This window comes from Coregonus lavaretus, assembly GCF_964263955.1.
Source record: "Coregonus lavaretus genome assembly, chromosome: 18".
NCBI classification, from domain to species: domain Eukaryota; kingdom Metazoa; phylum Chordata; class Actinopteri; order Salmoniformes; family Salmonidae; genus Coregonus; species Coregonus lavaretus.
This window is the reverse complement of record NC_140005.1, coordinates 42,562,495-42,588,614: the sequence shown is the minus strand read 5'-3', so window position 1 is coordinate 42,588,614 and position 26,120 is coordinate 42,562,495. Positions and strand designations below refer to the sequence as shown.

The 26,120-nt window shown below is 43.4% G+C and overlaps 1 protein-coding gene across 1 annotated transcript in view; it reads left to right on the top strand.

The window, feature by feature from the left end:
• Positions 1-280: 280 nt before the first annotated feature.
• The window catches only part of LOC311145660 (neurexin-3a-like), a gene marked incomplete at both ends in the record, with an annotated part of 159,253 nt that continues 133,413 nt past the window's right edge, over positions 281-26,120 (top strand). The window contains one exon of the mRNA XM_084181925.1: positions 281-986. Coding sequence (XP_084038051.1) covers positions 281-986 — 706 coding nt within the window. The remainder of the gene's footprint in view (positions 987-26,120) is intronic.

Sequence of the window (26,120 nt, the reverse complement as noted above, 5' to 3'; positions counted from 1 at the left end):
TCCATAGCTTCTCAGCGATGTGCATGGCCTATGACTGTTACTTAGCCTACCTACGACTGTTATCCCAACTACCACCCTACCCTACTCCCTGCTGATTTTGTACTAAATCTCTCAGCAGTGTCAAACATATCTGAGTACACTTTTGGATACAACTGTGGATACTCCCTCTAGAATTGGATACTTACTCTAAGACTTTTAAATCAAATCTAATTCAATGCTATCTAAGCTTTCAGGAATATAAACTCCTTCCTCCTCTTCCTCTTCCTCCTCCTTGTTGACCATGGATGTGCTGGGCTTGTCTGCGAGGCTGCAGCTGTTGCTCTCGGCCCTCCTGGGTGTGTGTCTGAGCCTGGAGTTCACCGGGGCCCCCGGCCAGTGGGCCCGCTACCTCCGCTGGGACGCCAGCACGCGTAGCGACCTCAGCTTCCAGTTCAAGACAGACGTGTCTACGGCACTGCTGCTCTACTTCGACGACGCCGGCTATTGCGACTTCCTGCAGCTGATGGTTGTGGAGGGCAAGCTGCAGCTGCGCTTCAGCATCGACTGCGCCGAGACTGCCATGGTGTCCGACAAGCGGGTCAATGACAGCAGCTGGCACTTTGCGACACTGAGCCGCTACGGCCTGAGGACGGTGCTGGGGCTGGACGGCCAGGTCAAGGCGGACGAGGTGCGGCCCACCGGAGGTAGTCGCCAGCACATGAAAATTGTTAGCGATCTGTTCCTGGGTGGCGTACCGCTGGACATACGTACGTCGGCGCTTACGCTGCCCACGGCACGTGATGCCCCACCCTTCAGAGGAACGATCTCAGATCTGAAGTACGGGAACACGGAACCGGTTCTCCTCAGCAGCTTGAGGGTCCGTCTGGAGTCGGAGGGGCGCTGTACGGAGAACCTGTGCGAGAACAGCGGGAGCTGCACCGTGGTGGATGGGGAACCCGTGTGCGACTGCTCCAAAACAGAATACAAGGGCCGCTTCTGCAATGAAGGTAAGATCTGATACATTTTTATTTCCTTTACTGTTCCTGAATGTCTACATTTGTGCATAGCCTTATGTTTACCTTTTAACAACACAGATTTTACCAATTGCATTTCAACTTTTTGTCTTTCCTTCCTTCATCAGTCCTAATCAATAGATACTTTTCATGTTATTCCAGAGGCTGGTGTTGTTGATTAAGTCGTCTCTCTCAGACTCAGTGTATGCTGTCCCTGTGTGGTTGGAAAAGCAGAGCGCTAATCTAAGCGTGGTTAGCGACACGGTTAGCCACCAAGGTGCAGGTTAATGTGACCGCCCTGCAGGGACTGAAAAGGACGCCTATAGAGAGAATGGGGGCCTCCTGAGCCCTTTTCTTTACCAATCATGCGATGGCAGGTGTTAAAATCACATCCTTTTGTGTTGCAGAGCATTCTGGAACTGCTTTGATTAAATCACAACCTCCATCTCTCTCTTCTTCCTCCACAGCTGGTATTGGTTAGACCCCAAATTGATTTTTTATAAAAAACATTTTGGTTAGGTTTTTTATTCTTACGATTTCTTAGAAGGAAGAAAGGCCTTTTTATTTGTAAAGGGAGAGTGAATGTTATCTGCTTTATAGCAGAGGGTTTTCTTTCTTTTAATTGTTACATACTGTATGCAATGTGGTCATGCATTTATAATATACAGAGGTAATGTCAGTTCATTTGCTGTTTCTGTCTGCTGAAATAAAATATACATTTTGATGTATTATATACTACATTTTAATTCCATCTGTCCTCTTACAATAATCCTGTTATTGCAGCTATAGGAACTCTTCAGAATATTAAGTGCAGATATCAAAATGATTCCGATTTTGTTGGGGTGGGTAATCAGAAAACAAGTAACAACTCCAGGCTTTTCCCTTTCCTTTACATTCAGATCCTGTGAGAAAATAAAAGGTATAAAAGGATACTACTGTTTCTGATATTCTCTTATTCTCTTATTTCTTGGCCTGTCACTTTAGTAGGTTAGGTTTTTCTCTCTTTACAGAGCATAAAGGCAATTTACATCCGATTTGGCATCAAGCCCAAACATTAACCGACAGAGAAAAGGGCAGTGAATCTGGAATGTAAAGATAACATGGTTTCTATGTCAGGGAGGGGCCTCTTTATAAAAGGGAGGGGCCTCTTTTTCCTCTGTCTTGATGAGCGTTAAGCTGCTTTGGTTGAATTGAAGCTATTCAGTCGACTGGGAGAGGAAGCGTGTGTGACAGCGTGTGCCCTGGCGGCTGGTTCTCTCTCACTGTGGACACATCCTCACAAAAGGGTGCAAGAAAAGAAAAGGGCTGACCTATATGTAATTGACAATGTTAAAAACCCCAGGAGCATGTCTGTGTTGCATCTCTATTAGAAAGGCCCATAGAGCTATCGATAGCTAGAGACGCTATAGACCCACTCTGATAGGGTGCTTAGTCACAGTTGTAAATGAGAACTTGTTCTCAACTGGCTTACCTGGTTAAATAAAGGTTAAATAAAAAAATTAAATAAAAAATAGGGTGCTTAGTCAGGGGTTGGACCTGTGTGTGTGTGTGTGTGTGTGTGTGGACCAGCCCTGTTACGGGCCGGGCAGTGAACAAGGAGCTCAGACAATCATAAAATAAATAATGCTATTTACTGGGGTCAAGCTGTATTTATGTGGACGGCACGCCAATGTACTGCCGCTTTAAATATACCGCCGCTGGATCGTGAAAATACGTAATCTACACTCAGACATAAATACAGTCTACACACACACTTTCCCACTTTTTTACACTCCCCAGCCCATAGAACTCACCACTCACGTACGTCACAGCTTTGTGATAGGCCTACATAGAGAAGCAGGCACACAACTTTCATAATAAGATAAGTACATGTAATATGGTTGTAGTAAATGAGTAGTAATCTAGTAAAACTTGCCGCTAAAACCAAAGCTTTGTACACAGTAGGCCTATTTCCTCTAAATGAAAGAGAGTAGCTAACATGTGGACAGACCTGCTGTGTGTGTTGTACTGGTGACTGCCGTAGGCACGGCAACAGACACCTGACACTTCCCCAGGCGGGGCAGATGGCTCAAATGGCCTCGACAACCATTGCCACGGCCGCAGCGTATGTTCCATTCTGCAACGGCCGTACTGTAGTCTGTCTGCCTGTAACATGGTTTGCTGAAGCACCTAGACTACGCTAGAACAATAATCTGGGATTATCATCCTAGTAGTAATAATAATAATAATAAGAGTTTGGCAACACCAACACTCAATCTGTCATCTAATTTGGATGGTGTTGTGTGTGTGGGATGGTGTGTTTGTGTGTGTTTACCAGCTGTTTACTGCTTGGTTTGTTCCTAATTTGAACTAAATTCAGGCAATAACTAGATAGCGGCCAGAGTATACTGTATGAAATATAACTCTCGGCCTTCCCTTTAAGTTTTCTACATTCGGCCTAAAGAGTAAAGTATAGCTCTAACTCTTCCCTTTAAGAATCCTACTGTATGAAAAATAGCCACTCACCTCAGTTCAGCTCAGGTATTGACTTTTCCAGTAGAGGGGAATTATGAGGCTGTTTATTTAATTTGAAGAGTGATAAATAAATAGATACACATTTGTTAAAGCCCTGCTGAGCTGCAGTAGTAAGAACATCGATCTGTTTTCAGACGTTTTGGTTTCCCACAAGGCATTTGTTTCAAGGTAGAGGCTTATGTTAATGTAACTGCTACGCAATAGTTCAATAAAGAATGAAAAGAAAACAGATATTTTTGTAGTACACAGGGCTATACCAACCTGTTCACTAAACAGATGTGTATGTGTGTTCATATACAGTGTGCGTGTGTGTGTGTGTGTGTGTGTGTGTGTGTGTGTGTGTGTTCACTGGTAGAAAAAAACAAAGCAATAAAGTGTAAATAATCTGTCAGTGTAAAAGTAGGTCAGTTAAAGAAATGAAGAAAAGCTAAATGAAGAGGGAGACACACACACAGACCACATTATCACACCATCCACACACCCTTCTTCTTGCTAATCTGGCTAATTCCTCAATTCCCCCGTGTCCTCTCTTGGGACTGAGCCATTTAAATGCCACCGTCAGGAGGTCACATTGTGGGCTTCAACACTCTATTGATACGAGACAATACTAGAGGACACCATCTGAAGAGTAGATTTAAAGGAGATTACATTGAACATGCACGCACACACACATACAAATGCGCGCACACACACACGCACACACACACTCCGTTTGAACAGCTTGTCCTATGTTCAGGCAGATGGAATTTGCTCGGTGACTAAATTAATACCTAATAGATATCTAATAGCTGTCCAGTAAAATCGCTTGAATTTAATCTTTACATCTCTAATACATATCTAATAACTGGCTAGTGAAATCGTTTAAATTAATCTTTAATAGATCTCTGATTGCTGCCCACTGAAAGCCTTTAATGGCGACCAACTCAATTATACTGGTGTTCATTTCCTTCCTTAATCACTGCCTGTGGTCGGGCTAATCAGGAGACTTACACTGGGGCACATTGGTGGGAAAGAACCGAGGCTACCATTTAATCTTAATAGTTTTCTAATCATTATATGTTTAAGGTTTCAATTATGAAACAATGGAAAAATATACGTCAGCGATGGCAAAAGTATATGAACAGTCCTTTCGTTTCTATTTTACCCTCAACATGTTAAAGTGAAACCATGTTCCTGCTGCTGTTGTCTCTGCTCATACCCCAGCTTTGTTTATTGGTCCTGGCTTGTCTCGGCCCTGGCCTGGTATTGAAAGCCCCATGATTTAATGAAGAGTCTAGATCTAGTGCCAGGGTGCCAACCCGATGCCCATGCTCTAAAACCCTACCTGGGTGAGGGTTCTCTGGGCCCACGAATAGGGCTTTTTAACAACAATATGACAACAATCTTTAAATAATTTAACAAGGGCGATTCGGTTTGATTAGAGAACGAATTGATGCGGTTCGGTTCGATGCGGTTCGGTTGTGTTGCATAAAAACATTCATTTTCCATTTTAAACTAAAATCTGCTGCTGATGGTGCTCATGAGCCGGGCCTCTCTGAGCTGGATCTGTCTGAGCTGACTACTGTGTGTGTGTGTGTGTGTGTGTGTGTGTGTGTGTGTGTGTGTGTGTGTGTGTGTGTGTGTGTGTGTGTGTGTGTGTGTGTGTGTGTGTGTGTCTCTGTGTATATTATGTATGTCTGTGGTGTATGTACTATGTAGGCGCCTGAGCTGAGCCTTAAGGGAGACTAGGCATCTACCACTACATTGGTTCTGAAATCACCATCAACCACTAATTACCATTAGTATTGTATCAGTATTTATAGTTACAAAATAGCTATGACATAGTCAATGAATATATAGCACATCTCCAAATCGAATAGTTTTGACTGTTTGGAAGTTTTTACGGACTGATCTTCTCTTCTCCTCTCGCTTCGGCCATACAGTGCGCCTCGCAAAAGTGATCGCTTTCCTTGTTATGAAATGATCAACTTTACCCTATATCTAAAAATGACCACATACACTGATTATTTAAAGCAAAACTATCAAAACTATTGCTGATGGTGAACATGAACATTAAAAAATATATATATTGTAAGCCCCGTTCAGCAGGTATAGTCATATAGAGGTATTTTCAGTCAGACATTCACACTTGCCATACAGAGTAGAAATATCTAGCCAAGCCAATACATTTTGAATTAAATAACATTGCTTGTCAACTTCAGAGGTCGATTTGACACTTGCTCGAGAGTCTACACACGTTCTGGGTGATGGGTCATTATCTCACTGGCTTCTCTGGTGAGCTCTCATTGGCTATTGCTGATCACCGTTCTCAAACCTTGTCATTGCACATCTCACACTACAAAAGCGTTGCAGATTTTGTGTCAATAAAATCAAACATGTTTGAAAATATCCAGACGTCTGGGACAGCTCAAAGACAGGATCTGTATCTCTGACCCGGTGACGGCCGCGCACACCGAGTAGGCAACGACTCAAAAAACCTGTCTGGGACAGCTAAATCGGGGCCAAAATCGTGTAGTGTACATACGCCTGGCTTAAGTCAAAGGTTTGTCATGACATGCACAGACGCGTTTCATAAAAACGCTCTGAACGTTAAGCCTTCCTCAGTATGAGGTCTTCTAACAGGAAGCTCTCTGTTTGGTGGGTTTGTGTCTGCAGTGAGAGAGAACCAAAGGGCTGGGAGAAAGAGTATGGACAGAGCTGCCCTCTACTACTGCTCCAATCGCTTACATCATACATTCACAACCTGCTTACAGGGAAATGGGGCTTCCGCCAGCTTGGATTTATGTCCCAGCTGAGTTTGTGTGTGTGTTTACGTGTTTGTGTGACTGAAGCTGAAAGAAGACACCATGCTTCCTCAATGTTTTTCAGAATGTGTTTTTGGGGGTCAAACGGTGGTCTGGTGATCTGATCCCCTTTTCGCAGGATGGGACAGATGAGATGATGACAATGGTGTTCTCTTACAACAATATATTCACTCCAATGTAATATATTTGACTGTGCTATACTCTCACTATATACATGCACAGGGTAGTGTCTGTGTATGGTGTCAGGTGTGTTAGGTTTGCATGATAGGTTCCATGCAAATGCAAAAAGAGTGTTTCTAATGGTGGATCTCTTTCCCTCTCTCTTTTATTTTTTGTTATGTTGCTTCTTATTTTCTGCCACCGTGAATCCAGAGGTCAACAATAATATTCCAGGTAAGTGTTCAGAGGAAAACAATATCATCTTAGACATCTCGCAAAATAAGTTAGGATCTTCGTACACTTGTTATCCATGGTAGAAATAAAAACATTACATTCTTTTAGGATGGAAACTATTTTTTAATTTTTTTGGGCAGTCATGTCTTTATAACCAAAATGCTCCTACAAAGATGTCAGTCCTGTTACATAAGCTAATTCTTTAGTTCAACGACTCTAGTCCTACTACGAAAGCTTTCCCTTAGCTGTGGGAAGCTTGTTTGTCAGTGGGTCTGATGCCATGCTTTCTTTCACGGGAAAATATGGGACATCACAATACTGTACCTACAAAGTATTGGAATATAGGTTCTGAAGTGCTTTCTTTCTCCTTTTTCCTCTATCTTTCTGTCGTTCGTTTGCTCCCTCAAGGATTTTCACATATGATGATGGCGGAGCAAGGTATGCCTCTCTTCTTTTCTAACCATCATTTGTTTCGGTGTGGTTGTGTGCTGTGTGCATGTTTGTTGTGATGTTTTGAAGAATTTCTCTTCAGATGACAAATGCACCTTTTCCTCTATATGCGATGTAAATAACAGTGTTACAGTAGTACACAAAAATCAATAGATGAAGTATTTTGCAATCTAAGGTGCAAACTGACTGAAATGTGTGTTTTTGCATGCACTGACTAACATAGGCTGACAGTACTGCCTGATGTGTGTGTTTGGTGTGTGAAGGCCTGAGTTTGAAGTGTAGTGTAGTCTGATTATACTACAGTGCCAAGGTGCTACTGTGTATTGATATTAATGATATGCATATATTAATATACATATATTAATTTGTGTTTTCCACTCATCAAGCACTCTTCTTTGTCAAACTATTCACTGTTGGTTTGTCTCTCCTGTTCCTCCTCTTCCCCTGCGGATACACTACCTTCTCTCTTCTGCGACCTCTCTCCTCCTCGCCTCTCCCTAGCTAAAAGCAAAGGTACAGATCAGTCTTTCTCTTACCCTCGCTTTAAGAAACCCTGGGCTAGATTGAGTGAGTGTCATGTCTAATACCGTTTGCTCTTTAAAATGTGTTTCTCTGTGTGTAAAAACAAGTGTATTTACGCTCTTGTCTAATGCCTTGATGTTTGAGATAACAGCGGGCTGGAGTGTGAAATAGAACACTCCCCTGGTGTGATGTGTGTCTCTGTGTGTTGTTGTATTGTGTTTACTTCTCTCTGTTTAGCGTTTCCTGCCTAATGGCAGCTCACCAAGGGTGCTTGGATTAGGCAAATTAATTAAATTATCCTTAATTGAAGCAGGAAAACAGAGTGCTCACTGAGTCGAGGTGAGGGAGGGAGTGTGTGGAGCTGTGGTTAGGAATGTATTGTAAGTGTACTAAGAGGGAATGCAATTCAGGAATGATCTGCTATAGATATGTTGAGTACTGGATTATCGACGGAATGGGATTGGGGAGACAGTCTCTCAGTTTGATGACTATAGGCTGGGAGAGATTTGCGATGATGTTCAGGAATGATGTTTCCCCTTTCTCCCTACATTGTCTGAGGTGGATTCCATGGATTAGGACGTGATAATCTGCTTTTCATATCTAAAGTACAATGTCGTGTCAGACTGACATTTTCATTGTCTCCATGATGAAATGTCCTTGGGTGAATGATGCAATTACAAGATATGACGTGACGCTGCAATATCGTTCAAATGCACGCCTTTTGTGAGATAGAGAGGAAAGGGAGCGGAGAGAGCGGGATAGAGAGATACAGTAGGTGAGGGGGAGAAAGAGTGAGATGGAGGGGGGAAAGATGAATGGGGAGAGAGAGAGAGAGAGAGAGAGAGAGAGAGAGAGAGAGAGAGAGAGAGAGAGAGAGAGAGAGAGAGAGAGAGAGAGAGAGTAGAGAGAGAGAGAGAGAGAGAGAGAGAGAGAGAGAGAGAGAGAGAGAGAGAGAAGGTAGAGAGAGAGAGAGAGAGGTAGAGAGAGAGAGAGAGAGAGAGAGAGAGAGAGAGAGAGAGAGAGAGAGAGTCACATATAGTTGACCATGGAGACACACACTTTGATAGATGTGGTCTTTTTTAAGTTTGTCACTGGAGTACTGTGTTGACAGACACACACACACACACAAAGACAGGTTGATTCATGGCCAGGGACTGGGACTGCCTTGGGGAGAAGACCATTGGGGCACATGCTGGCTGACTCTGACCAATGGGCCATTAGGAAAACCGCTATGAGCACACACCAGTAAGATGTGTGTAGCCTGAAAAAGGTTTTGTAATTTTCAAACCACCGCTAATGCTAACTGTACTTACCACAGTGACTGCTTTACAGTGAGAGACTGATGATGTAGAGAAACGTGAAGCATTAGCTGCCTCCTCTACTCTGACCAACTTTACTGTAATACCCCAGAGCTCCCTGGACATTAAGAAGGGATAAAATTAGCATGAAAGCAGAGAAATGCCCAGCTGTCACATTATCAGTTAAAAGGCAAAGTCACAGTCTTTAGTAAGGGAAACCAGACTGTAAAGTCAGTTTGGTAGTTGGCTGATAGTGAAAATCGGGTGTGTTAGTACTGGGAAACAAAGCCTGCACACACAGCGGCCCTCTAGGTGTAGGACAATGATTGGCCGAACTACAGGGAGATTGTGTGTATGTGTGTTCCTACCTTACCTAAAATGAAATACAGAGCAATATTCTTCTCTCCCCATTCCAAGCCCAAAATGAAACCCAGAGAGCTATACTGTAAACCTCTGTGTTGTATCAATATCCTCCTCCAGTGCTGACTGGTTCCCTCTCTCCTTCCCTCCTCCTCCTGTCTGTCTTACTTCCTGCTTCCTGTGTTTAATCCCTCCGGGAGACGGCAGACATTATTTCCCATCAGCCCCCTTGTCGGCTCCTGTTAAGCACACAGGACCTCCATTCCGGCTTTATTTGCATCCAGTCGCAGCTGCGAGGACAAGAAGACAGAGGGACTCACAGAGGAAGATGGAGAGAGAGAGGGGGATCATAGAAGAGTGTGGAGTCATACATATCACCTTCCTCTCTCTATCTCATTGTTTCTTTATCCCCCTTTCTGTCTCTTTCCCTCCTCTCTCCTCCTTTCCACCTCTCTCTCCCTCTCCCCCTCTCCTGACAGTGTTTCCCAACACTAGCAGGCTATGATGTGATGGGATTCATGGTGGTAATTCTCTAGAAGTTTGCCATGCTAGAAGTCACTGTGGGCTATCTGCTCTGACATTGCTGAGGGCAGGGAGTGCTCACATTCTGCTGGTTTCAAATAGAGGTTACACTTCTACTCTCCTCTCGCTGGCATGCTATAGCTACTTTATGTCATACGTACCATTACACGCTGTGGTTCTTCTCCTGTGTGGCTCAGTTATTAAGAGCGTTAGCATCAACAGGGTCGTGGGTAAAATTCCCACTTAGGCCACCAATGCGAAAATGTATGCACTCATTGTTGCAATAAATAATATATAAAAGCAATACCTTAGTTTATAGTATGATAAAGACTGTGCTAGCACTTATGGTCTGTATTTGGCCAAAGCAGAAGTTTTGTTGTTTTGGCCCAGACCTCACCATCTCCGTCTGATATCATATGAAGCTTATAAATTTAGCAATCAGAAGATCGCTTTTGTCTTCCAAAGCAAAAATATAATCTTCATCCTGTAAAGCCTTAAACAGCAGAGATTTTGTGGCCCACTTTAATGTTGCTTTTAGAAAAGGAGTCCAGTGAGTGCATGTGATATTCTACCAGCTCTCACAGTCTCACGTCAGACTTAGACGTTCATCCATGTTTCTCAAACATCAAATTTGGAAGTTGTTTCAAATGTTAAATTTCAAAGTTAGCTCCTAATTTTTAAGGTTAGGGTTAAGTTCAGGCATTAACTCCAAATTCCTAAGGTTAGGCATTAACTCCAATGGTTAAGGTAAGGGTTAAGGTTCGGGATACCCTTAAAACAAAAATATCAAAACAACTTTCTATCGCTGGATTCAAACTTACAACCTTTGGAATCAGAGGCAGTTGCTTATGCCCATCCGCCATCCCCGTCCAAAAAACCCTTAGCAAAACCGAAACCTACTTGAAGGTAACAGCGCTCACTGTTTCCCCTAGTGGCCGGTTTCCACGTCATCTCCCGACGTCCTCAGACATGGATGGACGTCGAATACTGACTTGTATCACGGGTGACCTGGCTGGTGATAATATAGCTCATTGGTTTCCAAATGATGGTTTGGGACCTGTGTGTCTTGCCTTAGACAGCCCTTACTTAGCCTTTTAATTCATGATATACCACAGGTTCTCATCTTTGTAACACTTATTAAGGTGATGTAAAGGCAATATTTCTGCACTGTGAAACCGGTGGTAACTCAATGATATCAGTGGTGTCATTGAGTAATGGTGGACAGTTGTCTTTTCTATGGTTGACTGACTGATGCTGTAATGCAGCCATGAGAGGGCGAGAGATTGCAGACACCAGCTGGAGAGAGAGAGAGAGAGAGAGAGAGAGAGAGAGAGAGAGAGAGAGAGAGAGAGAGAGAGAGAGAGAGAGAGAGAGAGAGAGAGAGAGAGAGAGAGAGAGAGAGAGAGAGAGAGAGAGAGAGAGAGAGAGAGAGAGAGAGAGAGAGAGAGAGAGAGAGTGAGAGAGAGAGAGAGAGAGTGAGAGAGAGAGAGAGAGAGAAAAAAAAGTGGGGGAAACAGAGTGAGGGTAGTAGAGAGACCCCAGAACAGTTTGTATTTCAAATGGTACACCCTTAAACTTCTCTCCCTTTCTGCTTTGCGCCTCCTACACACACACACTGAGGCTTAGCTCGGTTGCCATGCCTCATGCTGGCAGCGGGCATATGCCGACAAACAGCCACAATAACAATAACACAGGCGGGTTTAGAGGGGACACAGAAAACTGCAGGGACAGCCATTTACGCTCCTCTCTTTCCATGTCTCCGATTTTTCCTGTGTGAGTGTGTGTGTATAAGTGTGTGTGTAGTTTGTGGGGTGAGGGGAGGAGATAGATGGATCATCTCAGGGGACATAGATGAACTCACTAGCTGGATAATGAATTGCAGAAAAATTATGCAAATAGTATGCTAATTATCTAATCAGGTTTGATTGCATTAAGGAGGTGTCTCCTCTTGCTAACCTTGAGGATACATTGATAATCAAATGCTGATCAGCGCTGGGACTGAGACTCTCTCCTCTCACACACAAACACACACACACACACACTAGACTAAAAGGGAGAAAAAACAGAGGAGATAGTGATGAGCAAGGGTTAGTAAGTGTGTGTCAGCACGTATGTGTGTGTGTGCGTATGTGTGTATGCATGTGTGTGTTAGGGGGGCTCTCAGGTCTTAGTAAAACAGGTGTGTGAGTATTACAGTGTCGTAGGCCAGTGGAGTATTTGTCAAGGAGAGCTCTATGTTTGAGCTGGACATACAGACTGGACCCAGGGGAAGGGAAAAGGTCAATCATCTCATATTGACTCCTTTAATATAAGCTGGCCTTATTTCTCAGGGACATTACATGGGATTCTTACCTTGAGTCAGGGAGAGGAAGCCTTAACTTGTCACTCAGAACATAGTTTTGGGGATTACATGTTCCTTTCCCAGTCCTTTCCCACCTTCCTCCTTTGCTGACTCTTTGATTCTTCAAATATTTGAATCCTGCCACAGAGTGTTTGTCAGCTGTTCCTTTGCCCCTGTCTGGTGCAGTGCGTGTGTGTGTGTGTGTGTGTGTGTGTGTGTGTGTGTGTGTGTGTGTGTGTGTGTGTGTGTTGTCCCTCTTGGGGCTGTTTGATGCTGCTCTGCTGGTGTGTGTGTCAGGGAGGTGAAAAGCAATGTGTGTGTAAGACACTGATAATGAAATGGTTATCTTGGCGTTTGGACGGTAGGTAATTCCATTTGCTCCCATAATCCCTCAGCTAACTGACAGGCAGACAAGACACACCCACTGGGCGGTGGTGGCCTCAGACTTGTGTGTGCATGTGCACCTCTTGGCCTCACTTTATACATTTGTTGATTTCTTCATTGATTAACTGAATCAATAAAAATACCACCAGGGTGTATTCTCTCGTGTTGATTTTCCTGCAACATTTTACAGATCTTTATATCCTAAAGCACAGAAAATGACATCTAACTTAAAGGGGCAATCTGCAATTGCTACATCCATGTTTAGACTTTTAAATTAATGATATACATTTTACATATACCCATTGATTCTTGAAGAATGTAACTTATAGAGATGCCTCATGAGCTTAGTTGAACTGTCTTACCCCATCAGAACCAAAAATGTGTGCTGAGCGATTAACCGAAATTCCGTTTTTTCACCCGTTTTTTAAACAACTAATTGACCGACATCGGTTCAATTATTTGAATTCCATTTTATTAGTTTTTTCTGAGAGCTCAATGCGCACATTGCTCTGCAGTTTCTCTAGAGATAAATCAGATCATGGCGAACTGTGCGATGTTATAGGGAGTTGTAGTTTCCAACAGGCCAATGTTCTACATAGCTTAGTGCAGAAAACGTGATAATTAACTACAATGACCATAATCCATTGTGCGCCTACGTGTCCGGTCTGTGTTTCTTTTACACCTGCTAAGTAAGAGACCAGAAGAGTGCACGATCAAGAGGTATAAATAAATGTCATCAAATAAAACAAACGTAATATACACAAAAACTGAAATGTTTTATTAAAGTAAAGTAATGTGAATAAATGATGAGCCCTAGTAGTATGCCTAATGGGTAGTCACTTCCATCATTGGACTTTTATTAATTGTTTTATTCTGTATTGTTACAGCATTCGACCCACATAATGCATAGTGCATTTAATGTAAAAAAACGTAATTTTTTTGTTGTTGAATCGAAACAGACCAACCTAAAAAAGCACGAATCGCTCAGCACTACAGAAATATAAGCTTGTTTTACTCCATTGTTTGTAAACGATGTAATTGTAAACAAACACTCTAGAGCCTCAAAAAATTATTAAAACTATAATTGTTATATCATGGATGGTCAGTCCACGTATCTATAGCTACAGTGCCGTCAGAAAGTATTCACACCCCTGGACTTTTTCCACATTTTGTTGTGTTACAACCTGAATTTAAAATGTACAGTGGGGGAAAAAAGTATTTAGTCAGCCATCAATTGTGCAAGTTCTCCCACTTAAAAAGATGAGAGAGGCCTGTAATTTTCATCATAGGTACACGTCAACTATGACAGACAAATTGAGAAAAGAAAATCCAGAAAATCACATTGTAGGATTTTTAATGAATTTATTTGCAAATTATGGTGGAAAATAAGTATTTGGTCACCTACAAACAAGCAAGATTTCTGGCTCTCACAGACCTGTAACTTCTTCTTTAAGAGGCTCCTCTGTCCTCCACTCGTTACCTGTATTAATGGCACCTGTTTGAACTTGTTATCAGTATAAAAGACACCTGTCCACAACCTCAAACAGTCACACTTCAAACTCCACAATGGCCAAGACCAAAGAGCTGTCAAAGGACACCAGAAACAAAATTGTAGACCTGCACCAGGCTGGGAGGACTGAATCTGCAATAGGTAAGCAGCTTGGTTTGAAGAAATCAACTGTGGGAGCAATTATTAGGAAATGGAAGACATACAAGACCACTGATAATCTCCCTCGATCTGGGGCTCCACGCAAGATCTCACCCCGTGAGGTCAAAATGATCACAAGAATCACAAAAATCCCAGAACCACACGGGGGGACCTAGTGAATGACCTGCAGAGAGCTGGGACCAAAGTAACAAAGCCTACCATCAGTAACACACTACGCCGCCAGGGACTCAAATCCTGCAGTGCCAGACGTGTCCCCCTGCTTAAGCCAGTACATGTCCAGGCCCGTCTGAAGTTTGCTAGAGTGCATTTGGATGATCCAGAAGAGGATTGGGAGAATGTCATATGGTCAGATGAAACCAAAATAGAACTTTTTGGTAAAAACTCAACTCGTCGTGTTTGGAGGACAAAGAATGCTGAGTTGCATCCAAAGAACACCATACCTACTGTGAAGCATGGGGGTGGAAACATCATGCTTTGGGGCTGTTTTTCTGCAAAGGGACCAGGACGACTGATCCATGTAAAGGAAAGAATGAATGGGGCCATGTATCGTGAGATTTTGAGTGAAAACCTCCTTCCATCAGCAAGGGCATTGAAGATGAAACGTGGCTGGGTCTTTCAGCATGACAATGATCCCAAACACACCGCCCGGGCAACGAAGGAGTGGCTTCGTAAGAAGCATTTCAAGGTCCTGGAGTGGCCTAGCCAGTCTCCAGATCTCAACCCCATAGAAAATCTTTGGAGGGAGTTGAAAGTCTGTGTTGCCCAGCGACAGCCCCAAAACATCACTGCTCTAGAGGAGATCTGCATGGAGGAATGGGCCAAAATTCCAGCAACATTGTGTGAAAACCTTGTGAAGACTTACAGAAAACGTTTGACCTGTGTCATTGCCAACAAAGGGTATATAACAAAGTATTGAGAAACTTTTGTTATTGACCAAATACTTATTTTCCACCATAATTTGCAAATAAATTCATAAAAAATCCTACAATGTGATTTTCTGGATTTTTTTTCTCATTTTGTCTGTCATAGTTGATGTGTACCTATGATGAAAATTACAGGCCTCTCTCATCTTTTTAAGTGGGAGAACTTGCACAATTGGTGGCTGACTAAAAACCTTTTTTCCCCACTGTATATACATTGAGATTGTGTGTCACTGGCCTACACACAATGCCCCTTAATGTCAAAGTGGAATTATGTTTTTAGAAATGTTTACAAATTAATAAAAAATGAAGACCTGAAGTGTCTTAGGGCAATACGTATTCAACCCCTTTGGATTGGCAAGCCTAAATAAGTTCAGTAGTAACAATATGCTTAACAAGTCACATGGATTCACTATATGTGCAATAATAGTGTTTAACATGATTTTTGAATGACTACCTCATCTCTGTACCCCACACATACAATTATCTGTAAGGTCCCTCAGTCGAGCAGTGAATTTCAAACACAGATTCAACCACAAAAACCGGGAAGGTTTTCCAATGCCTCGCATCTATTGGTAGATGTGTAAAAATAAAAAAGCAGACATTGAATATCCCTTTGAGCATGGTGAAGTTCTTAATTACATTGTATGGTGTCTCATAAACCCAGTCACTACAAAGATACAGGCGTCCTTCCTAATTCAGTTGCAGGAGAGGAAGGAAACCGCTCAGGAATTTCACCATGAGGCCAATGCTGACAATAAAACAGATACAGAGTTTAATGACTGTTATAGGAGAAAACTGAGGATGGACCAACAATATTGTAGTTACTCCACAATACTGACCTAAATGACAGAGTGAAAAGAAGGAAGCCTGTGCAGAATACACATATTCCAATATGCATCCTGTTTGCAATAAGGCACTAAAGTGAAACTGCAAAGAATGTGGCAAAGAAATTAACTTTATGTCCTGATAACAAAGCGTTATGTTTGGGGGGAAATCCAACACAACACATCTTCATATTTTCAAGCATGGTGGTGGTTGCATCATGTTATGGGTATCAGGAAGGACTAGGGATTTTTATATATATAAAAAGAAATGGAATAGAGCTAAGCACAGGCAGAGTTCTAGAGGATAACCTGGTTCAGTCTGCTTTACAACAGACACTGGGAGAAAAATTAACCTTTCAGCAGGACAATACCCTAAAACACAAGGCCAAATATACACTGGAGTTGCTTACCAAGATGACATTGAATGTTCCTGAGTGGCCTAGTTACAGTTTTGACTTAAATCGGCTTGAAAATCTATGGCAAGACATCAAAATGGCTGTCTAGCAATGATCAACAACCAACTTCACAGAATTGTTAAACGAATAATGTGCAAATATTGTACAATCCAGGTGTGCAAAGTTCTTACAGACTTATCCGTGTGGTCCTCTGTAGCTCAGCTGGTAGAGCACGGCACTTGTAACGCCAAGGTAGTGGGTTCGATCCCCGGGACCACCCATACACAAAAAACAAAAAAAACAAAAAAAATGTATGCACGCATGACTGTAAGTCGCTTTGGATAAAAGCGTCTGCTAAATGGCATATTATTATTATTTTTTTTTTTTATCCAGAAAGACTCAAAGCTGTAATCGCTGCCAAAGGTGATTCTAACATGTATTGACTCAGGGGTGTGAATCCGTATGTAATCAAGATATATATATATATATATATATATATATATATATATATATATATATATATATATATATATATATATATAAATATATATATATATATTTTTTTTACAAATGTTAGAATTTTTCTTCCACTTTGACATTACAGAGTATTTTGTGTAGATTGAAAAAAATAAGACATACACAAAGAAAAAAAGTAACACAAAGATTGAATCAGGAAGTCCACTCACTGCTTAGGTCACAAACTTCATTCAATTCACCTGTGTCATCAAGTACTGTTTTGCTGTTGTCACATTGATGTGGTGTGTCTTTTTCAGACTCCATACGAAGTAGAAGTGACACATTATTCAGAAACAATGGAATAGTATTCCATAGGGGCTTGGGAGCTATTGATTTGTTTTAGGTAGTGTGTGTTTCTGGTATGTTTTTGTGCGTGTGCTTGTGTATGCATGTGTGCGTGCGCAGGTGTATGTGTTGGTCTGGTTAGCAGGATAAGGAGATGGCGTGGCAATGGTTGTATGCTAATGAGACAGGAGGATATTTTGAGTAGTTTGGCCTGAGGATGTTTACTTAGATCGCTTACATCTCTAATGGCCTTTTAAAGTTCTCTACAACTCAACCCCTCTGGGCTGCATGGCTTCTAATGCACACACGTAAACAGCACACGTGTGTGTGTATGTGTATGTGTGCAGATATTTTAACCTTGACTTTAGAAACGTTATACCTAAATGTGTGTGTGCACGAGGGCTGTTGTGATGGTGTGTGTGTGTGTGTGCGTGTGTGTTGTGCTAGTTGTGTTGGAGCAGTGCCAGGGCCAGGTGGCAGTAGGGAATACTCTCATTGATCCTCATTACACTGGTCAGAGATCAGACAGCAGTGTGTATGTGTTTGTGTGTGTGTGTGACAGCAGTGCTAGCTCCATCTCTGTAGCCATTGTCTACCTCATGTCACGCACGGAAGGAGCCTAGTTAGCCTCTCTAAGGAGCATTGGTTCCCCCTGAGCATCTCTCTGATCATTGTCCTAGGCACAGATCTAGGATCAGTTTACTCTCTGCTAGTCCTTATCTTATTCATTAGGGGTAAAAAACTGACCTTAGATCAGCATCTAATGAGCATTGATTCCCTTTGAACATATCTCTGATCATCACTGTGTTCACACAGGCCCCGGCCAGTGGTAGTGCATGATGGTTAATGTAGTTTCCAGGCCTTGAGGTGCACAAACAAATATTATGAAGGGCAATGGGAAGACTTCAAAGATGCATGCAGTTGAAGTGTTTAGTCAGATTTGTATGAAATAGCATTGCCAAACCTGATCATGCTCCATGTAAAAGTATTGTTATAATTTATATATCAAAGGCAGAAGTGGATGTTTTTAAAGGGGCATGAAGCTCATGAGCTTTTTTTAATCACTGGCTCTCATTAACATGCACTTCCTGGACTATATATGGTGTGTGTGTGTGTGTGTCTCAGTGTGTGAGAGTGAGTGAAGGCTTGCTCTTGTGCATAATCGATACTCCTCTCAAGCGGCACATGGCTGCCATCATGATAACTTGGACCCCGGTCTGCGATGGCAGGGTCATTGGCATGCTGCTGTGTGTGTGTTTGTGTGTTTGTGTGTCTGTGTGTGTGTTTTAGAGAATGATCAATATGGGTTTTTTAGGGCTGATGCCAATACCGATTGTCTGGGGTTCAAGAAGGCCGATGGCCAATATTTCATGCCGATATTCAGTCATTAAATTTAAAGTAATGATTCCATTTTAAAATCATATAATCAATTTGTCTTTGTTTTTACCAATCTAACTACAAAACAACACAATGGTAATCATTTTTAAACTCTGTAAATCAAGAAGGCATAGGCCTACCCACAATACAGTTGAATGCATATTCAATAGGAGAGTGTCCATGCATTGAGTTATTGAGGTTGTTTTGACTGATTTCAATGGAGTCTATGGGGCTACAGATGACAAACAATATGTTTCCCTTCCATTTGGGACTTATATTAGCCTACTGATCAAAAACATTTGGAGGCTATTCTCTTCTTTCATAAAAACGTGCACTGTATCTTTAAGATAACAGCCAGCCCCTCCTGATCCGTGTGCAAGTGACACGTTCCTACCGTCATACTTCCGTGTTCATGCCCTGGTCTTTTGAATTGGCTTCATGAACGCGGTCATATAAGATATACTGTATATCCAATTATATGTGTGTTTGTGAATTAATTTTCTTCTGCCAGATGCCTTTTATTATGTTTTTGCCCTGAAGACTACTGCGCTATGTTTTGACCCTTTGAACACCATTCAAAAAGCCTACAAAAGTTCAAAACTACAAGGCTACTTGCCACGTCACTTGCATGGTGTATTCACACATTGAATGATGCAGCCAAGCGGCTCGGCAGGAAAAGACAAGTCATTTAGCAACGTTTTTGGAGACAATCAGTTTTGAATTCAGCATATTTTGCATTATGGTTTGCATATTATCACAAATAAAGTAATAGGGTGGTGAACAGATGTTAGCTTCAGCTGTAAGCTTGCTAGCTAGCAAGCTACCAGTATCTTCTTACTTAGTAAAGTGTAACCTTGGACATTGTTTTGCTGAAAAGTTGAGTAATTAATAGTTTCAAAATTGCTGTGTTGCATTTTCAAGTGTGTTAAATGATATACTGCATGAGTGGGTAGCTACCAAGAGATGCAGCCCAGAGGTTCCTCAGGACACACTAGCTAGCAATGAGTGAGTAGCGCAGGCTGTAGCTTGCAGCACAACAAGAGGCAAGGTGCGCTCGTGCTATAAAAAACTGATAATAGGTTGTTCTCTAGTGTGTGTGTGTGTGTGTGTGAAGCACAGTGCTGAACTTGGGTTGGCTGTTGTTTATTCTGACCTCAAACTCAATTACACATGTTTATATTTGGCAACTGTTTCTCTAACTGGTATAATATCAGCTATCGTCCTGTAGAAATACGGGTCTGTAGAATACCCTATAGTAGTACACCATCTCCTGATTTAAAGACTACCTGGTGCCTGTCACCTATATCTCCTCTCCTCTCCTCTCCCTCTCCCTCCTCTCCTCTCCTCTCCTCTCCTCTCCTCTCCTCTCCTCTCCTCTCCTCTCCTCTCCTTCTCCTCTCCCCTCCCCTCCCCTCCCCTCCCTCCCCTCCCCTCCCCTCCCCTCCCTTCCCTTCCCTTCCCTTCCCTTCCCTTCCCTTCCCTTCCCTTCCCTTCCCTTCCCTTCCCTTCCTTCCTTCCCTTCCCTTCCCTTCCCTTCCCTTCCCTTCCCTTCCCTTCCCTTCCCTTCCCTTCCCTTCCCTTCCCTTCCCTTCCTATAGTCCCTACCCTCCCCTCCTCTCCTCTCCTCCTGTCTCCCTCTCTCCTGTCTCTCTCGTGTTGCCCAAGTGTGGCTCTCCTGTCTGCAGGGTGCATGTAGGACAGAAATTGAATAATGTGTGTGTTGTTAAAAATGCATGAGCTCCGCTCCACGCCGTGCAGGTAGAAAAGACACGGCAAGAATACACTCCACTACTGTTCAGAGAGAGCGAGTGTATGTGTATGTGTGTGAAATAGGGAGTGAGAGAGATAGAGAGAGAAAGCGAGAGTGTGTGTGTGAGAGTGAGTGTCTCAACATGCTGTGTGTGTGTCAGAGTGTGTGTCAGCGTGTGTGAGCTCACTAAGACAACGAACCCCTGCTATGACAGTCTAATCCTGACATATTCAGACCCTTTCAGAGCAGCAAGAAGGCACAGTGATATACACAGCTGAACCCTACCTGTTATATATAGAGAGAGAGCGAGAGAGGTGTAAGAGAGAGAGAACAGCAAGAGAGAGAAAGGGGGAGAGGAGGGGAAAGGAGAGGATGAAAAAGAGAGGAGAGGAGAGAGGGAAGGGGAGGGGAGGAAGATAGTGAGGGATGAGCAGTAAAGGCCAGGGGTTAAATGAAGGGTACATCCTTACCCTACCCTGAGGTACTGGAGGGTATTGGGTTCAAGGTGTCAGTTTCCTGCCAGGAAAGGACCTTCCTGGTGAGCCTTCCTGGTGGCCCTAGGCTGACACACCTTGCGCCAACTGCCATTACAGCCTGATTAGATATGGGTCCAAGTAAAGGAGATCGAAAAGCATTTCATTGAGAATATGTATGTTTATTTTGTGGGAGAAATAAAAGATAGCTTTTTGTTTAGTCCAGTCCACCAGACGCGGTTCTCACAGCGTTTGTGTGGGAATGTGTGTCTGCGTGTATTTGTGTCAGTCAGACATTGGCAGAGGGCAGGCCACACCATAATTTATGTTATTTAATAAATGTGCGCATTTGTGTGTTTTTTGGCCTTCCACGAATTGACTTCCTTTCTTAGGTGCCCAGATCATTAGTCATCCATTTTAGTTGTATTTTCATTTTGGCCAATATTTTCCAACTTGGCAAAGTCAGTCAGACAGTGGCAGAGGGCAGGCCACACCATAATTGATGTAATGTGCACATCTGTTGTATCTGTTCCACCCAGACAGACCAGACACTCTAGAGGCCCCATACTGCATAGTGAATACTCATGTTCCTATAGGGCTCCAAGGGCTCCAGAGCAATTTAATGGCTGTTGATTTGGCAATGATGACCTAAGAGAGACCACACAAGTGAACAATGATAAAGGTATCTGTTTCCAAAATGTTCCGGTGGTAGGAAAATACAATACGACTTTGAAAAGGCTCTTTTAGATATCTGTGCTTCGTCATACAAGCCTTTGCTATTCAGGCTAGCCATTGGCCACATGACTAGAGTCCTGACTTGCCAATGTTGGTATATGTCTCAAAAAGGTACCTTGATCCCAGATCTGTTTGTGCTTTCTTGCCATGACAATAGTGGTTGGCACTACAACACAAACAGATTTGGGACCAGGCTAACTCTGAGGTATCTAGCCATTCTAAAGTCCACTCGCTCAACTGCTAAATGAAAACTCTCATCCATTGATCTGTATGTGGCTAGTTGTGAATGCATATGCTCTAATAAATGAAGTCCGGGCTGAGAATCAATCCACCATGTATCAGTTTCTCTCGTAAGAAGGCCAGAAAAACTTGCCCGCTTTTTTCTTCAATCATACGTTCCCAACGGATTGAGACCCAGCCAGCCGGGTTCCTGCGACCCGCTTGCTTTCTAAAGCTCAATTAATGCCGTCGGTAATAGGGACAAATCAATGCAACTGCGAGAGCCTTGTCTGGCCTGATTTTTCTCACAATAATGCATTGGCTGGCTGGCTGGCACACCAATCAAGAAAACTCCCTTCCTTTCCCTGTTAATATACATTGTGTCGCTGGGCGGGTTTTTCCCAATCGCTCCGTTTTTGGAATCAGAGACTTCAAAGAAGGCAGTCATGTTCTTTCATGTGTGCAGGCGTCTTGGATTAGAGCGCGGCCTCTCGTTTATACCAGTGGATCTGGAGGTGGCTTTGCTCTGTAGGAAAGAAGGAAGAGAGGAATAATATTCTGATGACTGAATATTTTCGATTTCATGGTGTTGGCTTTCTTGTTACCTTAATGATGGCAAGGTGAGCTGGTGGATTATACATCCACTGGAACCAGAGACTGTATAAAAATATGGACGAAGCCATCGTTGACGTCACCCCATTGTTTCCCATGAGAATGCTCAGTGGCATATTTAATGATCAGGAAGTTTAATTTAAGCGTGTCACCACGCTTAAATTAAAAACATTGAATGCGCAGTTTGAGCTACTCTAGGAAATTAAGTTGTAGGCTAGCTCAGTGCTGCCCCCTCTCATGGAGGATGTCAAGTTGAAGGCGGACCGAGTTACTGCAGCCTGCCATTAGCTACTAAATGATCCTTATAACTTTGTCTGTGTGTGATTTTAGAGTAATCAGTTTAAGGACATCCATCTGGAAACAATGCCTGCAGTACCGCGGTCAGCCTCAACTTGAAATCCGCAGTCGTTCTCCCCTGTCAGGAACAGACTATTTAAAACAAAACAAAAATTCTGTCTTGCCGCTGTTATTGGTTTGTTATGGACACTGTATAATTCTGTTATGCTGCCAAATTAGTCTGGACCGTGAGACATGATAAATCCGTCCCAGCCATTTAATTTTCCCACCCATTTCTGCCTGTTCTATTTCTATGGCTCCACCTTGATAAGAGCCCAGACCCCCAGATCCTCTCCCAGGGTGTGGTGACTGTATGTGGTCTACATTACTCCTGGTGGCAGCCTGTGATAGAGATGGAGTAGTCCTCTCACACAACCCACAGAACCGTCCCTCTCATCCCAGCCCACGGGACCCACCACATGCCTGAGGTCTGTCTGTGTGTGTGTGTGTGTGTGTGAGAGAGAGAGAGAACGTTACAACTGATGGATGGCCCAAGTCTCAGCTGCCGTGGCGAGAGGTCAATGCTTTGATCACGGTCTCCTGTCTTCGTGCACACACCCGTGCGCTTCTGTTCTTCCCTCGCTGCTCATTTAGATTTTTGTCTGGTGAAATGTAAGCCTTAGGTTCTCTGTGTGCTAGAGGCATGGGGTTACAGTTGCTCTACACAGAGTTTTCTCTCTCTCTCTATGCCACATCTGTTCATCTTTCTCTGTCATCCTGATGCAATACTGAATCAGTGTAATAGAAAATATGTCTGTATGTGTGCGTCGGGCATAAGACCAGTCTCCCGTGCGTCGTTCTGGAATCACTCTGTTGATTCACTATTGGTCTGAGCATAGCGCTTCAGATACACAGATACTCTAATCTGTACACCATATGGATCCATTCAGGCTAGGTTGTTTGGGAGGCGAGATGATTTATAGATCAAATAAATGAAGTAATCCATGTGAACAAGCAGGGGGTATATAGGCGACATATGAATGTATCAGCCAGACCTTATCAGATATCAGATATAGGCTGCTGCTATCAGGGCTGGAGCCATGGAGCACAGATTAATACCAAACAGGATTTTCTGATTTCTCTCTGAGTCCACAGAGAGAGGCAGGTGGAGGAGAGAGATAGGGGTGGGGGGGGGGGGAGGGGGGAAAGAGGAGGGAGAAAGAGAGAGGGAAAAGAGTGATGGAGGAGGGAGGTATGGAGGAGAGAGAGGAAGAGGGAGATGGAGAGAGATGTAGGAGAGTGAAAGTTAGTGTCAGAGAGAGAGCAATGGAGGAGAGAGAGAGAGAGGGAGGAGAGAGGGACAGAGATATGGAGGAGAGAGAGAGAGGCGATGAGAAACAGAGAGATGGAGGAAAGAGAGAGGGAGGAGAGAGGGACAGAGAGATGGAGGAGATGAGAAAGAGAGATGGAGGAGAGTGAGAGGGAGGAGAGAGGGACAGAGAGATGGAGGAGATAGAGGGAGGAGATGAGGAAGAGAGATGGAGGAGAGAAGGACAGAGAGATGGAGGAGATAGAGAGATGGAGGAGAGAGAGAGGGAGGAGATGAGAAACAGAGAGATGGAGGAGAGAGAGAGGGAGGAGAGTGGGAGAGAGAGATGGAGGAGAGAGAGAGGGAGGAGATGAGAAACAGAGAGATGGAGGAGAGAGAGAGGAAGGAGAGAGGGACAGAGAGATGGAGGAGAGAGAGAGGAGATGAGAAACAGAGAGATGGAGGAGATAGAGAGGGAGGAGAAAGGGACAGAGAGATGGAGGAGAGAGAGAGGGAGGAGAGAGGGACAGAGAGATGGAGGAGAAAGAGAGGGAGGAGATGAGAAACAGAGAGATGGAGGAGAGAGAGAGGAAGGAGAGAGGGACAGAGAGATGGAGGAGAGAGAGAGGGAGGAGAGAGGGACAGAGAGATGGAGGAGAGAGAGAGGGAGAAGAGAGGGACAGAGAGATGGAGGAGAGAGAGATGAGATGAGAAACAGAGAGATGGAGGAGATAGAGAGGGAGGAGAAGGGGACAGAGAGATGGAGGAGAGAGAGAGGGAGGAGAGAGGGACAGAGAGATGGAGGAGAGAGAGAGGGAGGAGATGAGAAACAGAGAGATGGAGGAGAGAGAGGGGAAGGAGAGAGGGACAGAGAGATGGAGGAGAGAGGGAGGGAGGAGAGAGGGACAGAGAGATGGAGGAGAGAGAGAGGGAGAAGAGAGGGACAGAGAGATGGAGGAGAGAGAGAGGGAGGAGAGAGGGACAGAGAGATGGAGAGAGGGACAGAGAGAGAGGGATGTTGTTTATCAGAGCTGTGTTTATGTGTAGCGATGGCCGTCTGTCCTAATCAGCAGGCTGTGGTATCCAGAGAGGGGAATGGTTCAGGCATCTGATTGAGACCCCGACCTGGTAGGTGTGTGTGCATGTATGTACAATCTAGCCCATCTTCCTCCTATCTTGTGGTCCTCTGTAGCTCAGCTGGTAGAGCACGGCGCTTGTAACGCCAAGGTAGTGGGTTCGATCCCCAGGACCACCCATACACAAAAAAAATGTATGCACGCATTACTGTAAGTCGCTTTGGATAAAAGCGTCTGCTAAATGGCATATTATTATTATTTATTATTATATCTTAAGGAGCTTTGAGAATCATGTACACGGAGTTACCGTAAGATCTGTTTGTCTGTCACAGTTTGTCAAGTTCAAACCACTTAATATAAACAACGTTTTTTTGCACCAATTAAAACACCCTATCCCTCCCTATTCATCCTCTGGTTATGTGTGTTACAGTAACCATTTTACTGCTATAATTATACAGTGCCTTGCAAAAGTATTCATCCCTCTTGGCGTTTTTACTATTTTGTTGCTTGACAACCTGTAATTTAAATGGGTTTTATTTTGGATTTCATGTAATGGACATACAAAAAAATTGTCCAAATTCGTGAAGTGAAATGAAAGAAATAACTTGTTTAAACATTTTTTTTTTTTTTTAAATACGGAAAAATGGTGCGTGCATATGTATTCACCCCCTTTGCTACGAAGCCCCTAAATAAGATCTGGTGCAACCAATTACCTTCAGAAGTCACATAATTAGTTAAATAAAGTCCACCTGTGTGCAATCTAAGTGTCACATGATCTGTCACATGATCTTAGTATATATACACCTGTTCTGAAAGGCCCCAGAGTCTGCAACACCACTAAGCAAGGGGCACCACCAAGCAAGCGGCACCATGAAGACCAAGGAGCTCTCCAAACAGGTCAGGGACAAAGTTGTGGAGAAGTACAGATCAGGGTTGGGTTATAAAAAAATATCAGAAACTTTGAACATCCCACGGAGCACCATTAAATCCATTGTTAAAATATGGAAAGAATATGGCACCCAGCAAACATGCCAAGAGAGGGCCGCCCACCAAAACTCACGGACAAGGCAAGGAGGGCATTAATCAGAGAGGCAACAAAGA